Raw genomic sequence first — 18,440 nt, 5'->3', positions numbered from 1 at the left:
TAAAAAAAAAAAAAGAAGAAGAAAGAAAGGACAGGACCTTTTTAAGGGAAAAAAAAAAAACTGTTGTAGCTTACAATAGAGAGACTGGGGATCCAGAACTCTGGTGATGGGAGTGGTATGGAATTATACCCCTGTTGACATGTAATTTTGTAAATCAATATTAAATCACTAATAAAAAATTTAAAAAAGAAAAAGGAATGCTGGTGTTAACCTTGCTTTGTTTTCCTACAACCTTCTCCTGCTCATCTCTTATTCTTCAACCCAGCAAATTCTTACAAAGAATTATGTGACAGACATAGCTCTTCCCAAGTTTTAACTGAAGCAGAAAGGAGAGAAAATTCAGTTGTGTACTGAAGTTGCTGACAACATGGTAGCCTTTACTGAGGGCGTGGGCAGATCATGCTGAATACTCTTGTACCCCAAACCCCCATAATGTAACGTTATGCCCTTTTGGTGGAAAACCAAACTGACAACACCATTTGACAAAGGGGAAAACATTTGCTTTGTTTTATTTTTTTTACCTCTCATCACCCAGTAAATTCAGCTACCTCCAAATTCATAATTCAAATTAACCAACTGCTTTTCTCTTGACGAGAGCAAGTGAGAGCAAAGTGAAAATAAAGTAGCAACTGGGCTATTCTTGAATTTTTTTTTTTTAATAAAAGCAGTTAATGTGTACTATGAATGGTATACAAATTGGTACTCAATGTAATCATTCTACTTACTATAAGGATCATGCAGAGGCAAATCACTGAAGAGAACACAACTAGCTAATATTCCACTGTAACATGCCTTTGCCTTCCTAATCAAAAGCTTTCAGAGAAGCCTTAGGCAGAACAGATGCATACTATAAAATATACAGACAGAAACTTTGAATACAATTTTAAGTATATCTACATAGGTACAGAATAAAATTTTGATTTCCTATCAATATGAAACACCAATGTCCACTGTTTCCTTTAAAAAATATATTTACGCTGGGAGTTGCGTGGTAGCACAGTGGGTTAAGTACACATGGTGCCAAGCCCAAAGACTGGCATAAGGATCCCAGTTCCAGTCCCTGGCTCCCCACCTGCAGGGGGTCACTAAACACGCAGTGAAACAAGTCTGCAGCTGTCTTTCTTTCTCTCCCCATGTCCTCTCCATTTCTCGCTGTCGTATCCAACAACAACGACATCAATAACAATAATAATTAAAACAACAATAAGAAAACAACAGGGACAACAGAAGGGGGAAAAAACTGATTTTTAAAAAACAAATAAAAGTAAAAAATATTTATGCTGAATTCATGCCTAAAAATACCTTTAATGTGACAAACAGGAAAGACAAGCGTTTGTACTTCTCCTATGATTTTCTTTACCTTGTAAGTTGTCATTCGATGCTGAGCAATTGTAGTCAGTTTTTCTAAAAGGCCTCGTAATCGTTCCTGTGTTGCATGGGAGATCAAGTTCGCTGCGTCGGAATTAAGTTCCGTAATGCCATGCTTTTTACCTGTGGAAGCAGAGAAAATCCATTACATGTTTTACTTGTGGCTGATAATTGAAATAATTAGCACAGCAGGTACCCTGTTCCCTCTGGAAGTCATACCCATTACGAATAAAGGTTTGGAGATTATGATTTTCCTGGTAAAGTCACAACTTCAAAGATCTTAGACATTACATTAATATAACCTAGCCTGAAGCCTCAGAAAATATAGACATTGTTTCACTTAGCCTCTAGAATCATTCTCGTTGCAAGGTCATTTATAGGACAAAGTTAATAAGAACACAAATCAAGTCTCGTGCTCAGAGAGGAAGATGGTAACTGCAGAGACCAGTGCCATATTCTGTTAATTTTAGTAATTAAAAAAACAGAAAATTACATTTTGCCCTGTTCGTTGCTGTTAACAATTTATGACATTTATTTGAACAAATCTGGTTTGTGGATTTCTGCTAATGCTGCATCTACAAGATATACCTCTATTCCTTTCCACCATTCCCAGTAGTGCTTATGTACCAGCTTGTATTCGAGTACATTTATCGGGCAACCCCCTGTACAAACTGAAATGGCTAGAAAGTCTTCAGCATTTCATCCACCCCTTTGGATTACTTCTTTTACTATACCTCCTTCCATAAACAAAGCAAGTCTTTTTCTTCCTCTTCCTAAGAAGATTCAGGAAAATAGCTCTTGACCACATGACCAGACATGCTCAGTATAAATCAACCTTTCAAAAAGTTGTAACTTTTCCAACACAGTAAAATCATCTACCAACAAGGACTTACATCTAACAAGCACTTAGATTAGCAATTTAAATTAGCTTTCAATGGTCTTGAATATATGCATATACAGACATTTTAAAATATCATTTGCTGGGCAAGGGTAGATAGCATAATGGTTATGCAAACAGATTCTCATGCCGAAGTCCCAGGTTCAATCCCCTGCACCACCATAAGCCAGAGCTGAGCAGTGCTCTGGTTTAAAAAAAAAAAAAAAAATCATTTGCTGGGAGTCCGGCAGTAGCACAGCGGGTTAAGTGCACATGGAATGAAGCGTAAGGACCAGCGTAAGGATCCCAGTTTGAGCCCCCAGCTCCCCACCATCACAAGCGATGAAGCAGGTCTTCAGGTGTCTGTCTTTCTCTCCCCCTCTCTGTCTTCCCCTCCTCTCTCCATTTCTCTCTGTCCTATCCAACAACAACGACATCTGTAACAGCAACAATAGCTACAACCATAAAAAACAAGGGTGGGAGTCGGGAGGTAGCACAGTGGGTTAAGCACACGTGGCACAAAGCACAAGGTCCAAGGATCCCGGTTCCAGTTCCCAGATCCCCACCTGCAGGGGAGTCACTTCACAGGCAGGGAGGCAGGTCTTCAGGTGTCTGTCTTTCTCTCCCTGTCTTCCCTCTTCTGTGCATTTCTCTCTGTCCTATCTAACAATAACGACATCAGTAACAACAACAATAATAACTACAACAATGAAAAACAACAAGGACAACAAAAGGGAAAATAAATATTAAAAAAGGGCAACAAAAAGGGAATAAATATTTAAAATTAAAGATAAAAATACCATTTGTTTATATACTTTGAAATATCCACCAATATTTGTCAGAAGGTGAATGAGAAAAAAAAAACTTTTATTAACAGTCAACAAATCATAAATATATGACACCAATGTATAATAAACTTTAATTCACACTGAGGGTTACATGCAACAAAATAATATATAAATTACTCAGTCTCTATTAAGTCAAACCTCAAAATCTAGTTTATCTGTACCAAAACTGAATTCATCTCCAATTTCAGATTCAAGGGGGGGAACACAAAGTAAAATGTACTTTTATATTAAAACTATCAGCATAGAAAATAGTGAAGGGGGGAGTTGGGCAGTAGTGTAGCGGGTTAAGCACAGGTGGTGCAAAGCACGTGAAGATCCTGGTTCGAGTGCCCCACTCCCCACCCGCAAGGGAGTCACTCATTTCACAAGTGGTGAAGTGGGTGTGCAGGTGTCTATCTTTTTTTTCTGCTCTCTGTCCTATCCAACAATGACGACATCAATAACAACAACAATAATAACTACAACAATAAAAAACAAGGACAAAAGGGAATATTTTTAAAAAAGGAAAATAAAATAGTGAAAAAGTAAAATCTTATTAAAAAATGAAAGAAAGAAAGAAAGAAAGAGAGAGAGAAAGAGAGAGGGAGGGAGGAAGGAAGGAAGGAGGGAGGGAGGGAGGGAGGGAGGGAAGGGTGGAGGGTGGCCTGGGAGGTAGCATAGTGGATGGGGCATTGGACATCAAACATGAGGCCCTGAGTTAAATCCCCAGCAGTACATGTACCAGAGTAATGTCTGGTTCTTTCTCTCTGTCTCCTAAACAAACAAACAAACAATAAAAAAAATAATAATAATTTAAAAAGAAAATTGTGGTGGTCAGGTAGAGGTGAATAGCATGATGCTTATGCAAACAGACTCTCATGCCTGAGGCTCTGAAATCACAGGTTCAGTCCTGCATACTACCATAAACCAGAGCTAAACAGTGATCTGGTTAAAAAGGGGGGGGGGGAGAGCAAAAAAGAAGGGGGGGAGAAAATAGTGGAGGTCTTACAGAAGGTAGAAGATGATGTGCTCTTTCCTGCTAATGAATATAAGAATTCATATCTGGTACATGTGCTGCTGGGCACTGAACTTGGGACCTCATGCTTGAGTGTCCAGTGCTTTATCCACTGTGCCACCTTCCAGACCACCAAAACAAATATTCTTCAGGTAAATGTAACCATTTTGTTTCTGGCCTGTTCTATAAAAGTAGAACTTTAATAAAAATCTTCTAAGTATAATTCCCATCCATTCTGTGGGGGTTTTGTTGCTGCATATTAATTTTTTAGACAAATTGCAAATAAGATGTTTTGCACTTTATCATCATATAAAATGGCAAGCTTGTATTTCATCAAGAGATGGCTACACTTGCATTGTTTGCTGCTTTGTCCTGTGTATGACTCAGACTGGGATCCTGTCATGTGGAAGGAAGCTTCAGTCCTATGGTCTATAGGAAGGGAAGGAAAGGAGAGAGGGTGGGAGGGAGGGAGGATGGATGGATGGATGGATGGATGGATGGATGGATGGACGGACGGATAGAAAACTGTCCCCTGAATTCTCTTTGAAAACAAAGATACAAGGACAGCATTTAGTCTCTTTTTATAAATAATGTTTTGTGGGAATACAGTTTGTTGATTTATAATTCCTCTTTGGCTACTTTTATGATATAGTAGAGGAAATGAGCAGTTTCAACACAGACCACATGGCCATGTGGTAAATGTTTATCTGGAATTTTGTGGGAAATACTGTCCTTGTTCTAAATGAAGAAAAAAAGCTCTCCCAAGGCTAAACAAAATTTCCTGCCATGTCGTTCAGGATTACACGAGTACAGAAACAAAACTTGGAAGGGTCTGTAGAGCTTAGAACACTAAGTATCTCTTCATGCTCTATCAGAGCTTCAAACAGTGAAACAGGTATAGTGCTTAGACTTCTTCCAGAATAGAGGAACTCGAACTAGTGCAATGCAAAATACATATGCAAGGGAGTATTAGAAGAGAGAGAGTCAAACAGTTATCAGTCCTTTTTAATCCCTATCTTTTTTACATTTGTATGTTCTGGTTTAGCCATGATAAAAGTTAAAATATCCTCAAAATAAATTTTAGGGTGAAAACAAAGGTAGTCACTTGTATAATATATAGAAGCTCAATTACTGAGGAACAGTTAAGTAGACTTAAATTATCTAATACATTGGTGTATTGCACCAAAGTCAAAGACCCTGGGTGGAGGGGGAGGGTTCAGGTCCTGGAACATGATGGCAGAGAAGGACCTAGAGACAGCTGAATTGTTGTGCAGAAAACTGAAAAATGTTATACATTACAAGCTACTGTATTTACTGTTGGCTGTAAACCATTAATCCCCCCAATAAATTTTTAAAATATTTATTTATTTATTCCCTTTTAAATTTTTTATATTTATTATTTTCCCTTTTATTGCCCTTGTTGCTTTTTATTGTTGTTGTAGTTATTGTTGTTGTTACTGATGTCGTCATTGTTGGATAGGACAGAGAAATGGAGAGAGGAGGATAAGACAGAGGGGGGAAGAGAAAGACACCTGCAGACCTGCTTCACCACTTGTGAAGCAAGTCCCCTGCAGGGAGAGAGCCAGAGGCTCAAACCGTGATCCTTACGCTGGTACTTGTGCCTTGCATCACCTATACTTAACCGGTTGCACTACCGCCGGACTTCCCCCCCCCACCTCCAATAAATTTTTAAAAGTCATAAAAAGGTTAACATAAAACTCTGCTTCACCCGAGTGACTTTAGAATAAAGGCATTGTTAAATGAAAATAACTTAATACATATTACACTGTGGTCCTTAAATATACCACAGATATATGTAATATAAAAACTCAGGTACAAAAATGTAGAAACCTTCATGTTCTATATTAGAATTTCAATACAACTAAAAAGGCTGGAGTTGGGAAACAACTTACTAGGTAAACCACATGCTTTGTTTTGTGTGAAGCCCTTAGTTTAAGTCAGAACCACATGAGAATCCCATGGATGGGCTCAAGGAAGTTCCACCAGTGCCAAAATAAACTTTCTTATGTCACTATACTTAAAGATCACTTGTATACTATAGTGTGCAAGGACCTGGATTCAAGCCCCTGGTTCCCATCTGGAGGGGAAAAGAAGCTTCACAAGTAGTAAGGAGGGCTGCAGGTGTCTCTCTCCCTCTCTATCCCTCTACCCTTCTCAATTTCTCTGTCTCTACCTAATAATAAATAAACAAATAAACATTTTAAAAAAGATCACTTGTGTTAATCCCTCCAAATATTTGGTGGGTGAAAAGCAGGACTCAAATAAATCTCATGGTTAGAAATTAGACATGAGATTATTTCTGTTTCTTTTTCAAGTGAAATTGAGGATATTATGTAAATTTTCACATTCCTGTGAGTTTGGAGTTAAACAGCAAAACAGTTTGGCTGTTTTCCAGAATAAAACTGGAATGCTCTCTTCCATGCCTTAATAATTACTCCTTGAGCTAAAAAGAACCCTAAATTTTGATTTAGTTCTTTTTTAGGAAGGAGCGGGTCTATATTTAAGTTTTGAGAAAAGGTAAGAGGAGAATACTCTTGTTGACTATTTTTATATTTTACAAACATAAAACTATATCCTAGGTGTACAACTTATATGTTGTGGAAGTGTGCAACATACAGGCTGAGAAGTCAACCAAGGAAGGAACTAGATGGGGGGGGTTGTGGGGGGGAGCTACTTTGTATGTATACACTTCCAGTCTCTTAATAAAAATTTTGAATAAAATATTAACTTATATTATCTAACCTAGAAACCTATATTATCTAACCTAGAAACCAAATGCTGTACAGTTTAAGCCAATAATAATTTTTTAAATAAAATACTTCTGTAATACCCATGAAATCTCAGTTATTTCCATAGCCTATTGAAGTTTTAGTTTTGATAAAAACAACCCAGGTGGTCTGTTTTTGATAACATTTTCCATAGAACAGACAGTGTTACCAGTAATCATAAGTTTGTACTTACCAATGTCTAAAATTCTCTTTTGTAGTGCTCCAGTGAAAAGAAAGGGTTCATCTTTACAAGAATGAATACGGTTGCCAACCAACTTAGAGTTTGTTGCTAAGATGCAGGCATTTTCTTCATTGAGGTTGACCCCTGCCATGGAAGTCACGTCATTGAAGTCATCTTCATCTCTATTAAAAAAGAAGTTAGAACTATTTGTTGGTGGTGACAGTGATGCCTGTGTGAATGATTTTAGATTAAAAAGACTAACTTCTGCTTACCATCACATAAATTATCTTGCTCAATTCTTTGAAGAGGAGAATTAGGATAACTATCTTTCCTTGCAACTTTTAAAATCAATAGGTAACACTAGGATACATTTAATGAAAAAGATGAACTAGGATAGGAGTAACTATGTCTTCCAATGCCCATCTCGCCTCTTCAGTTTAGTAACTGAGATACACCAAGAAGAAATTGAGAAGTGACACTAAATTATCCACAAATCCCCTGCAATAAAGTACAAAGAAATGAAATCAGACTCCATGTTTTCACTCAAGATTAAGAGTTGCCAAGACTGCCCCTGCACACTGTATTCCAACGAGGAGCCTAACAAATCATGTGATGCTCAACAGTCTACACCAAATAGGAGGGCTTGAGAAGGAGTTTTCTTGACTAGCTATTCTGACACGAAGTAGTTAAAGCTGCTTTTTTCGTTCATCTTCTAATGTTTGGTATGCTCCATTCTGTACCAGTCTAGTCAATTAAACTGTATCCTCAAAGCAAATGACTTGACACACAAAACACATAATTATACACATATATAATCCTAAAAGAAGGGAAGAAGGGTGAGGATAGATAGCATAATGGTTATGCAAAGAGATTCTCATGGCTGAGGCTCCAAAGTGCCAGGTTTAATCCCCTGTACCACCATAAACCAGAGTGAGCAGCACTCTGGTAAAAATAAATAACTAAATAAACAAATAAAGTAATATTTCCTTCTTAAAAACTAACTGTAAAAAATCCTCAAAGAAGATATTATGTTTGAGTTCCTTGCATTGGGCAGGCAAAATAAACAGCTATTTTAATATAACAGAACTAGTACATCGCTAGAATACTAAGTTTAAAGCAAAGGAAGAAAGAAAATACTAAAATTTCCACACAGCATCCTCATCACTACATGTAAAGACAACCATGTTATTGATCATACAAGTGCACAACATAATTTACACAAAGATTAAAAACAAATGTTCAGGGAGTTGGGTGGTGGCACAGTGGGTTAAGCGCACAAAGCCCAAGGACCAGTGTAACGATCCTGGCCCAACCCCCCCCCCCCCCCCCCCCCCGCATCCTGCCTGCAGGGGAGTCACTTCACAAGCAGTGAAGAGGTCTGCAGGTGTCGGTCTTTGTCCCTCTCCTTTCGGTCTTTGTCTTCCCTCCTTTCTCCATTTTTCTCTGTCCTATCCAACAATAACAACAACATAAACTACAATAAAACAAGGACAACAAAAGGGAATAAATAAATATTAAAAAAAATAGATGTTCATTCTTTAAAAAGATCTATTGTACTTGTTACATATGAGAGAGAAAGAATTTCTTATGAGACAGAGTTAGAGCAAGAGAAAGAGAGAGAAAGAGAGACACCACTCAGGTACCTAAGGCACCTATGATCAAACCCAGGAAACTCAAGCAAGCTAGATATTGTTGATTCAGTCGAGTTATTTCCCCAGCTGTTGTAATTTCTCTTGGCTGCATAGGTCACATAGTGAATCCTGTGGTGTCTTTTATCAATATGTTTAAAATATGAACCTTCTGGTGGTAATGCATTTGTATACAGAAAAGGAAATCAACAACATTTCCAGATACACCTAAAAATCTAGAACTCAAGGTATAACAATGCTAGAAACCATAAGCCTAAAGATGAACCACAACCTAAGGAAAACATATAAAATGTTTTTTTGGGGGGGAGGCTTTGTTGTTGTTTTGTATCCAGGGTTATCGCTGGGACTCAGTGCCTGCACTAAGAATTCACTGCTCCTGGAGGCCATTTTCTCGCTTTTGTTGCCCTTGTTTATTGTTATTGTTGTTGTTACTGCTGTCATTGTTGTTGGATAGGACAGAGACAAATTGAGGGAGGATGGGAAGACAGAAAGGGGGAGAGAAAGAAAGACATCTGCAGACCTGCTTCACTGCTTGTGAAGCGACTCCCCTGCAGGTGAGGGCTGGGGGCTCCAACCAGGATCCTTATGCCCATCCTTGCACTTTGCACTATGTGGGCTTACCCTGCTGCGCTACCGCCTAGCCCCTGAAAAAAAATTTTTTTTTAAATTTTATTTATTTACTCCCTTTTGTTGCCCTTGTTGTTTTATTGTTGTAGTTATTATTGTTGTTGTCGTCGTTGTTGGATAGGACAGAGAGAAATGGAGAGAGGAGGGGAAGACAGAGAGGAGGAGAGAAAGATAGACACCTGCAGACCTGCTTCACCGCCTGTGAAGCGACTCCCCTGCAGGTGGGGAGCCGGGGCTCGAACCGGGATCCTTCCGCTGGTCCTTGTGCTTAGCGCCACCTGCACTTAACCTGCTGCGCTACAGCCCGACTCCCCGAAAAATTTTTAAAGTCTTGAAAAAAAAAAAGAACAAGTATCAAAACAACAAAATAAGTCGCAGGATGGGAGAAAATATTTGCAAAAAAACACACCAGATAAAATACTTATATAAAGAATACAAGCATTTCTTAAAACTCAATTAATAGGAAACTTGAATTAAAAAAAAAAAAGAGCCCCCAACATGGATCAACGATAGAGAATGTTCCATCCTCCAAAGGGAGGCTGGATAACATACGCTATGCTCCATCTTAGGAAGATGGGTCCTGAAATTAGGGCAGCTTGGAACGTTCCTACTCATGATCACAGAATGTGAGCTCAGATCTACAGGGATACAGAGGTCACATAGGCTCCTAAGCTGAATATGGGCCCCAGATCACATCAAATTGATGGAGTTTACAGTCAACAATATTTATACACCTTTCCCATACTAGGGAGCTACTCTCTTCCCTGATCCATCTTTCTGCTACTTTCCCAGACATGACATCATCTCCCCAGACAATAACTTGGATCCTCCTGCCTATCAGATTTCAGGCTCAGGCAAAAAAAAAAAAAAAAAAAAAAACCTAGTATAGCTACAGGCCCTATCTGCACTATTCCAGCCTTTAGGTCCATGACTGTTCAACAATTTGTTTGGCTTTGTATGTTAACTCCCTTTTCAGCCACCAGGTTCCAGATGCTAGCAGGATGCCACCAGACTTCCCTGGACAGACAAACCTACCAATGTGCCTTGGAGCTCTGCTTCCCCAGACCCCTTCCCCACTAGGGAAAGAGAGACACATTGGGAGTATGGACTGACCTGCCAATACCCATGTTCAGCTGGGAAGCACAGAAGCCAGACCTTCCACCTTCTACCCCCCATAATGACCCTGGGTCAATACTTACTCCTAGAGGGTTAAAGAATAGGAAAGCTATCAGGGGAGGAGAGAGGAGGGGAAGGGATACGGAGTTCTGGTGGTAGGAATTGTGCAGAGTTGTACCCCTCTTATCCTATGGTTTTTGTCAATGTTTCCTTTTTATAAATAAATTTTTTTAAATGAGCCTTTTTCACCTCTCTAAAGATTTCTTTAGATATAATAACTTCCCCTTAAACTCAGAATTTTAAAAGTTTATAGTCTATGATCTTTATACACATTCATACATCTATGCATTTTAAAAAAAATTTTTTATTATCTTTATTTATTGGATAGAAACAGCCAGAAATCGAGAGGGAAGGAGGAGATAGACCAGCAGCCCTGCTTCACCACTCGCAAAGCTTTCCCCCTGCAGGTGGGGGCCAGGGGCTTGAACCTGGGTCCTTTCACACTGTAACATGCTGCTCAACCAGGTGCGCCACCACCCAGTCCCTTCTGTGCATTTTTTTGTGCTTTTTTTTTTAATGGTCTATTATTCCTTTACTTTTTTTTTTCTTTTTTTAAAGATTTTATTTATTTATTAATGAGAAATATAGGAGAAAGAAAGAACCAGACATCACTCTGGTACATGTGCTGCCGGGGGTTGAACTCAGGCCCTCATGCTTAGGAGTCCGATGTGCCACTTCCCGGACCACTTTTTTGTGCTTTTTATTTGTTTGTTTTATTTATAATTGGATAGAGGCAGAGAGTAACTGAAAGGGGGAGATAGAAAAGGAGAGACAGACACACCAGCAGCCCTGCTTTACCACTTGTGAAGCTTTACCCTGCAAGTGGGGACCAGGGACTCAAACCTGGGTCCTTGCGCTCTGTAACTTAACCAGGTACACCACTGCCTGGCCACTTGGAAGTGTTTATAATCTCAAGCACATGCACCCTATAAACTGCAACTTGTGTGCACAGGAGTCTTACATATAATTCCTACTTATCTCAAACACAAGATAGAGAGATCTGTACAAGACTGGATTATTAGGAAAGTGCTAGAGAAGAAGACTCAATCAGAAGACAGTTCCATGTTTTAGAGTCTTCTTGGGAGTTATTTCTCTGCAGATAAGTAGGACTGCCTGCTATTACTTGTCCCTGCCTACCTTCACTCTTCCCATTTAGCTCCAAGCTGAACACATCTCCCTCTAGTCAGCTGCCAGTTGCTATGGTTACAGAGGCACCTGGTGTGGAGGAGGACCCTCACTGAGGGAAAAGGAAAAGGTGTCATAATAAAGCACCAGTCCTTTACAGTGCTTGCTAAGAAGGCAGGCCTACTGAAAGATAATATAGGGTTGGGATAGTTTTATTTTTTTTAATATTTATTTACTTATTCCCTTTTGTCACCCTTGTTGTTTTATTGTAGTTATTATTGTTGTTATTGATGTCGTCATTGCAGGACAGAATAGAGAGAAATGGAGAGAGGAGGGGAAGACAGAAAGGGAGGAAAGACAGACACCTGAAGACCTGCTTCACGGCTTGTGAAGCGACTCCCCTGCAGGTGGGGAGCCAGGGGCTCAAACCGGGATCCTTACGCCAGTCCTTGTGGTCTGCGACACGTGCGCTTAACCCACTGAGCTTCCGCCGGACTCCTGGTTAGGATAGTTTTAGGGGTACGACCTTCTGCCATGTGTTTAGAGGATGACAGAGGCCACCACCCAAGATGCTTCCCTGATGCTGTCTGCTGCTTCCATGTGGGGCCAGTGCACCACCCCAGCACCTCACACCTAGGGAAGCATGCACTCTGGGTTTGAGCTCTCTCCCAAACTCTGGTTTTAATAGTTTAAGAGAACAAAGTGTACATGCCTGAGCCATGTAGTCAACTCTTCAGTGTTTTATGATCAAAGAGTTGTGATCAGCAATGTTTTCTTTTAAAAGACATATGGGGGTGGGCACTGGGACAGGCAGTGAAGCTCACACATTACCATGTGTGAGAACCTGAGTTACAGGCCCCACTCCCCACCCGGGGGGGGGGGGGGGGGCCCTTCATAAGTGATACTGCAAGTGTCTCTGTGTGTGTGTCTATTTCCCCCTCTCAATTTCTATCTATCCTATAAAAAAGGAAGGAAGGAAGGAAGGAAGGAAGGAAGGAAGGAAGGAAGGAAGGAAGGGAGGGAGGGAGGAAGGGAGGAAGGGAGGAAGGGAGGAAGAGAAAGAAGTGAAAGAAGTGAAAGACAGATAGGGCATAGTATTTACCGTTTATGCAAAAGACTTTCATGCCTACGGCTCCGAAGTTCCAGGTTCAATTTCCAGCACTACCATAAGCCAGAGTTGAGCAGTGCTCTGGATGTGGATATATAATTGTGTTTGTGTGTGTATACATATGTATATAAAATATTTATGTAGGGCAGGGGTAGATAGCAAAATGGTTACGCAAAGAGACTCTCATGCCTGAGGCTCCAAAGTCCCAGGTTCAGTCCCCTGTATCATCAGCCAAAGCTGAGCAGTGTTCTGGTAAAATATATATATATATATATTTACACACATATATACTTTATATTATATATATGTATAATATATTTTTTAATTGTATGTGTATGTCATATGCATTTGCAGCCTAGGAAATGACACAAAACTAGAGCAATGGACTTTAAAGCAGAACATCCCAAGTCTGATCCTCTGCATTGCATGTGCTAAAACGATAACTCTGGTTTTTCTCTAAAATAAATAAAAGCCATACAAAAAGAAATGTCATAGAACCTCAGTAGAAAAAAGTCCTCTAACTCAAGACTGTGTGGTGTGTAATCACGTATTCTGCAAAAATTAAAGTATTACCCAATTATCATTAACATCTGGCATTCTGAAATTATACACTTAGCATTTGACAGAGTTAATCACTAGGCAAGCTGGCCTTCTTAAATCTCTTCTAATCTTAAAATCTGTAACTCACCAGCTTAATTCTGCTAAAATAGAGTCCATCTACTATAAGGCAGAGTTCCAATTTTTCATGCTCCCAACAACTCAAGACTTTACATTAGCATTCTTTCTTCTATTACTTCCTAGCAGGTAACTCCCATGACTCTGGCCTTCTCTCATGCTATTTCCTTCTTGTTTTAGTCTTCAACTACTCATTATTATTTCGCAGCTATCAAAGTCAGAAGACAGCCTCTGCCAAGCCTACTTCAAATGCCAATGCTGGAAATGACAAATTTCTATTCAAATATTTTGCCTTTGAATCATTTACCCAGTTGCTAAGACTTCTGAGGGCATGCTCCCTATTGTTTCTTCTTTTTCAGGCCTTACTCTCCTAGCACTGTTCCTGGCCCTACCTGCAGAGGGGGAGTTTCACTAGTGGTGAAATAAGAGCTGTAGGCATCACTTTCTCCAGTATTTCCCTTTTCCCCTCTCAAGTTCTGACTTGATCTAAAAATGAATAGTTTTTTTTTTTTTTGGTTGTTTTAAGAAACACAACTAACATTCTCATAACTGGAAGCCATACAATTTATTGTATGCAATGTTTAAAAAAATATATACAAGAAAATGCTAACCAGGCAGGAGCAGATAGCATGATGGTTATGCAGAGAGCCTCAAGCGTGAGGCTCTAAAATCCCAAATTCAATCCCCTGCAGAGCTGAGCAGTGCTCAGGTGAGACAGAGCAAGAGAAAAGAGAGTAAGGAAGAATAAAAGGAAGGGAAGGAGGGAGAGAAAGGGAGAAAACGTTAACATTGGGTGGGGGGGGTAGTGCCGCGGGTTAAGTGCCCAAGGACTGGTTTGAGCCCTCTGCTCCCCACCTACAGGGGGTTCATTTCACAGGTGGTGAAGCAAGTCTGCAGGTGTCTATCTTTCTCTCCCCTCTTGTCTCCCCCTCCTCTCTCAATTTCTCTGTCCTATTCAACAACAATGACAGCAATAACAATAATAATAACAACAACAACTATGGCAGGCAACAAAAGCCACCAAAAGCAGCAGATTCATAGTGCAGGTACTGAGCCCTAACTTTAACCCTGGAGGCAAAGAAGAAAAGGAAAGGAAAAAGGAAAGGAAAAAGGAAAGGGAAGGGAAGGGAAGGGAAGGGAAGGGAAGGGAAGGGAAGGGAAGGGAAGGGAAGGGAAGGGAAGGGAAGGGAAGGGAAGGGAAGGGAAGGGAAGGGAAGGGAAGGGAAGGGAAGGCTGGCCTAGGCTGAGAACTTAGGTAGCAAGGAAAAAGGAATGGAGAACTTTATTTCACCACTGTAATTAATCCTCTTGTGCCTTTTGGAATTTACACGAAGTCTGTGTATTATCTAATTAGTTTGTTTCAAAAGCAAACTTATTTCAAGGCGAAACTACATTATTAATGTCTGATAAAAGTAGTTTGCCTTTTTTTTTTTTTTTAATTGCAAAGGCTTCACTGGTCTGGGATAACTTACAGACAGAGACAGAGACAAAGGCACAGAGAGAAAGTAAAAGGCCACAGCACCAAAGTTCCCTAGATCGTGGGGGAGGACAGGCTTAAGCCTTGGTTGTGCATTTGGCAAAGCAGTATAAAACCCAAGTGAGCTATTTTGCTTTTTTTCTTTTTTTTTTAATTTTTTTCTTTTTTTATCATCCTTGTTATTATTATTGTTGTTGTCATTGTTGTTGGATAGGACAGAGAGAAATTGAGAGAGAAGAAAACAGAGAGGAGGAGAAAAAGACACCTGCAGACTCACTTCACTGCTTGTGAAGCAAAGCGACTCCCCTGCAGGTGGGCAGCCAGAGGCTCAAACAGGGATCTCTGTGTGGATCCTAGCACTTCGCGTCATATGTGCTTAACCCGCTGTGCTACCGCCCGACCCACCAATTTTTAAAAAACATTTTATTTAGTATAGAGACAGAGAAATTGATAAGGAAGAGGGAGGTAGAGAGGAAGAGAGAGTCCTGCAGCGCTGCTTCACCACTCATGAAGCTTCCCCACAGTAGATGGGGACAAGGGGCTTGAAACTGGGTCCTTGTGAACCCAGCTCCCCAATTTATTTATTTATTTATTTATTTTCCCTTTTTTTTGCTCTTATTTTATTGTTGTAGTTATTGTTGTTGTTGATGATGATGTCGTCATTGTTGGATAGGACAGAGAGAAATGGAGAGAGGAAGGGAAGACAGAGAAGGGAAGAGAAAGACACCTGCCTGTGAAGCGACCCCCCTGTAGGTGGGAAGCTGGGGACTGGAACCAGGATCCTTCCACTGTTGGTATGCTTCTAAGACCCCTTCTGTTTCATTGGTTTAATCCCCCCTGCTTAACACTGTATTCTATTTATATAACCACTGTTAACTAAGCACTACCCTGCCTGCAGGGCCTTGGTTTAATCCCCACTGGTTTATGATGTGTTTTTGCTCCGCCCCCTCTCGTAGTACACCCTGATTTGCACCAGTCACTTTTTGCTCCACCCTCTCTCGGTCACATCCTGTTCCCACCCTACTTGGCTAGTATATACATAAGGACAGGATTGTGATTAGTTTTTAGTTAGTTTAGATGGTTTAGATTGTGCTGCCTTCCACATGAATAAAGAGATACTGCCTGCACCTCAGCCATGAGTTCCTGGTCATCTGTCTCCCGTCAGTGAAGCTCAGCCCAGCATTCCACCAGTCCTTGCGCTTTGTGCCATGTGCACTTAACCCACTGCGCTATCACCCGACCCCTCTATTTTTTTATGGCTTAAAAAAAAAATTTATTATTTTATTTATTTATTTATTCTCTTTTGTTGCCCTTGTTTTAGTTATTGTTTTTTTTCCAAGATCTCTAGGTGTCGTAAGACACCTCTGCAGTCTCTCTCACTCTTGTGAGAATTCTTTTTTTTTTTATTTTTTTTAATGTTTTACATTCAACAGTAAATACAATAGTTTGTACATGCATAACATTCCCCAGTTTCCCATTTAACAATACAACCCTATTTTGCTTCTATATTTCTTATTTTTTCTTTTCATGTTTTATTAATGATTTAATATTGATTTAAAAGATTATAAGATATAATTCTATACAGTTCCCACCACCAGAATTCTGTGCCCCACCCCTCCACTAGAAACCTCTATTTCTTCTTAAAAATTTGTTTTCACAAGACAGAATAAGAGTGAGAGCAGAGTACTACTCAGCTCTAGCACACAGAGATGCCAGGGATGGGACCTGGGATCTCTGGAGCCTCAGACATGCACAAAAGTTGTACTATCTCCTCAGCTCTTCAAGACTCTTTAGTTGTGACTCTCACTCAGGCACTACTTCTCTTCCTGTCTCCCCAGACTGATTTGGGGGGTGGGGGGAGAACATCAGCGAGCACAAGGAGAGACATCAAAGCACCACTCCTCTGTCCACGGAGTTCCCCTGGGGCTGGAAGGTGAACTCATAGTCTCATACATACTAAGGTACATACTTTACCCACTGAGTCTTCACCCAAGCATTCAAGAAATCATTCTTATAAATCATTCTCCAACCTTTAACTGTCTCTTATCATTGGGTAAGGCAAACCTTCTTGAGGATGACCATGACATATCCACAACCTAAGTTTTCATTGATGCAATTTCTCTCTATGCAGTATTTAAGAACACCATTTCTATCCAGATATAACATAGGCTTTCGTTGTTGAATTTTTAACACATCAAAGAAAATCTGGGCACAGATATTTGGATAATTCTTCCATGTCCCTTTTGTCTTTCTGAGATGAGAGATTTACATATCAAGTAAGATATGCCAGAAAAGGAGAGATGAATATGGGATGATCTCACTCATGGACAGAAGTTAAGAAATAAGAACAGAAGGGGAAACACAAAGCAGAACTCGGACTGGCTCTGATGCATTGCACCAAAGTAGAGAGTTCTGGGGAGGGAGGGCTGTCGGGTTCTGCTAAATGGTGGTGGAGAAGGACCTAGGCTGTGGGGTGAGGGGGTTTTGCAGAAAATTGAGATTTTACACATGTACCAACAACTGTATTTACTGTAAATCATAAAAACACACATACCAACAACTGTAATTACTGTGACTCTTTAATCCCCAAATAAAATAAAATTTGGATTAAAAAAGAAAGCTGCAACAAGGGCAACAAATAAATAAAAATGAATCCAGTGTCTATTTAAAAAAAAAAAAGAAAGATGAGATGTTTGTTTTTGTCAGAGATGTTCCCTATGCCTCCTCTCTCTACACTTCCTGCTCTGGGATAATCAACCATATACACTGCATATCATATATATTATTATTATTACATATTATTATTGATAAACCTGAATATAGATTTTTAATGAACACCCAGTGAAATGATGATCTACATATGGAAAGTAAAAAAAATCTGTTTAATCTATACTAGAGAATCTGACTTCAATATTAAAAAGTGGACATAAAGAGTAGTAAACAGCATGACACCATGTCACATGACCTTCTAAGTATCCTGTAAAGCAAATTTAAAACAGCACACCAAATGCCTAGCTGCCAAAAACTACCACTAGCAGAAATGTTTTATTATTAAGCCCTAAATGTTAAGAACTCTTAACTGGGGCTCAGGGATAGTGCACCTGACAGAACACACTCCTTGTTTTTTACACCAGCCCAGAGTTCAAGCTCCAACACCACATGAGACCACTATGATACCATAAGTTCTACGGATGGTAAGGCAGTGCTGTGGTCTCAGTATCTCTTAATATCTCTTTCTCTAACAATTAAAAAAAAAAATGAGAAGAGGCTGAGTGTTAGCATAATGAGTTAAGTGCACATGGTGCAAAACACAAGGACCAGCCCAAGGATCCCGGTTGGAGCCTCCAGCTCCCCCCACCTGGGGTGGGGGTGGGGGGTCCCTGCTTCACAGGTGGTGAAGCAAGTCTGTAGAAGTCTATCTTTCTCTATCCCTTCTCTCTCAATTAACAAAACAAAACAAAAAAGGCCTTCAAGAGCAGTGGGTCCATAGTGCAGGCAACCACAGAGCCCCAGCAATAACCCTAGAGGCAAAAAAGAGGGTTGGGT

General features: G+C 40.0%; 1 protein-coding gene across 1 annotated transcript in view; it reads right to left on the bottom strand.

Moving 5' to 3' along the window:
• Positions 1-18,440, bottom strand: part of TAF4B (TATA-box binding protein associated factor 4b) — a 118,069-nt gene that overhangs the window by 60,917 nt on the left and 38,712 nt on the right. Inside the window, 2 exon segments of the mRNA XM_060173639.1 lie at positions 1,361-1,491; positions 7,070-7,239. Coding sequence (XP_060029622.1) covers positions 1,361-1,491; positions 7,070-7,239 — 301 coding nt within the window.

The sequence above is a fragment of the Erinaceus europaeus genome, chromosome 15 (assembly GCF_950295315.1).
Source record: "Erinaceus europaeus chromosome 15, mEriEur2.1, whole genome shotgun sequence".
Taxonomy (NCBI): Eukaryota; Metazoa; Chordata; class Mammalia; order Eulipotyphla; family Erinaceidae; genus Erinaceus; species Erinaceus europaeus.
This window is presented reverse-complemented; position numbering and strand designations above follow the sequence as displayed.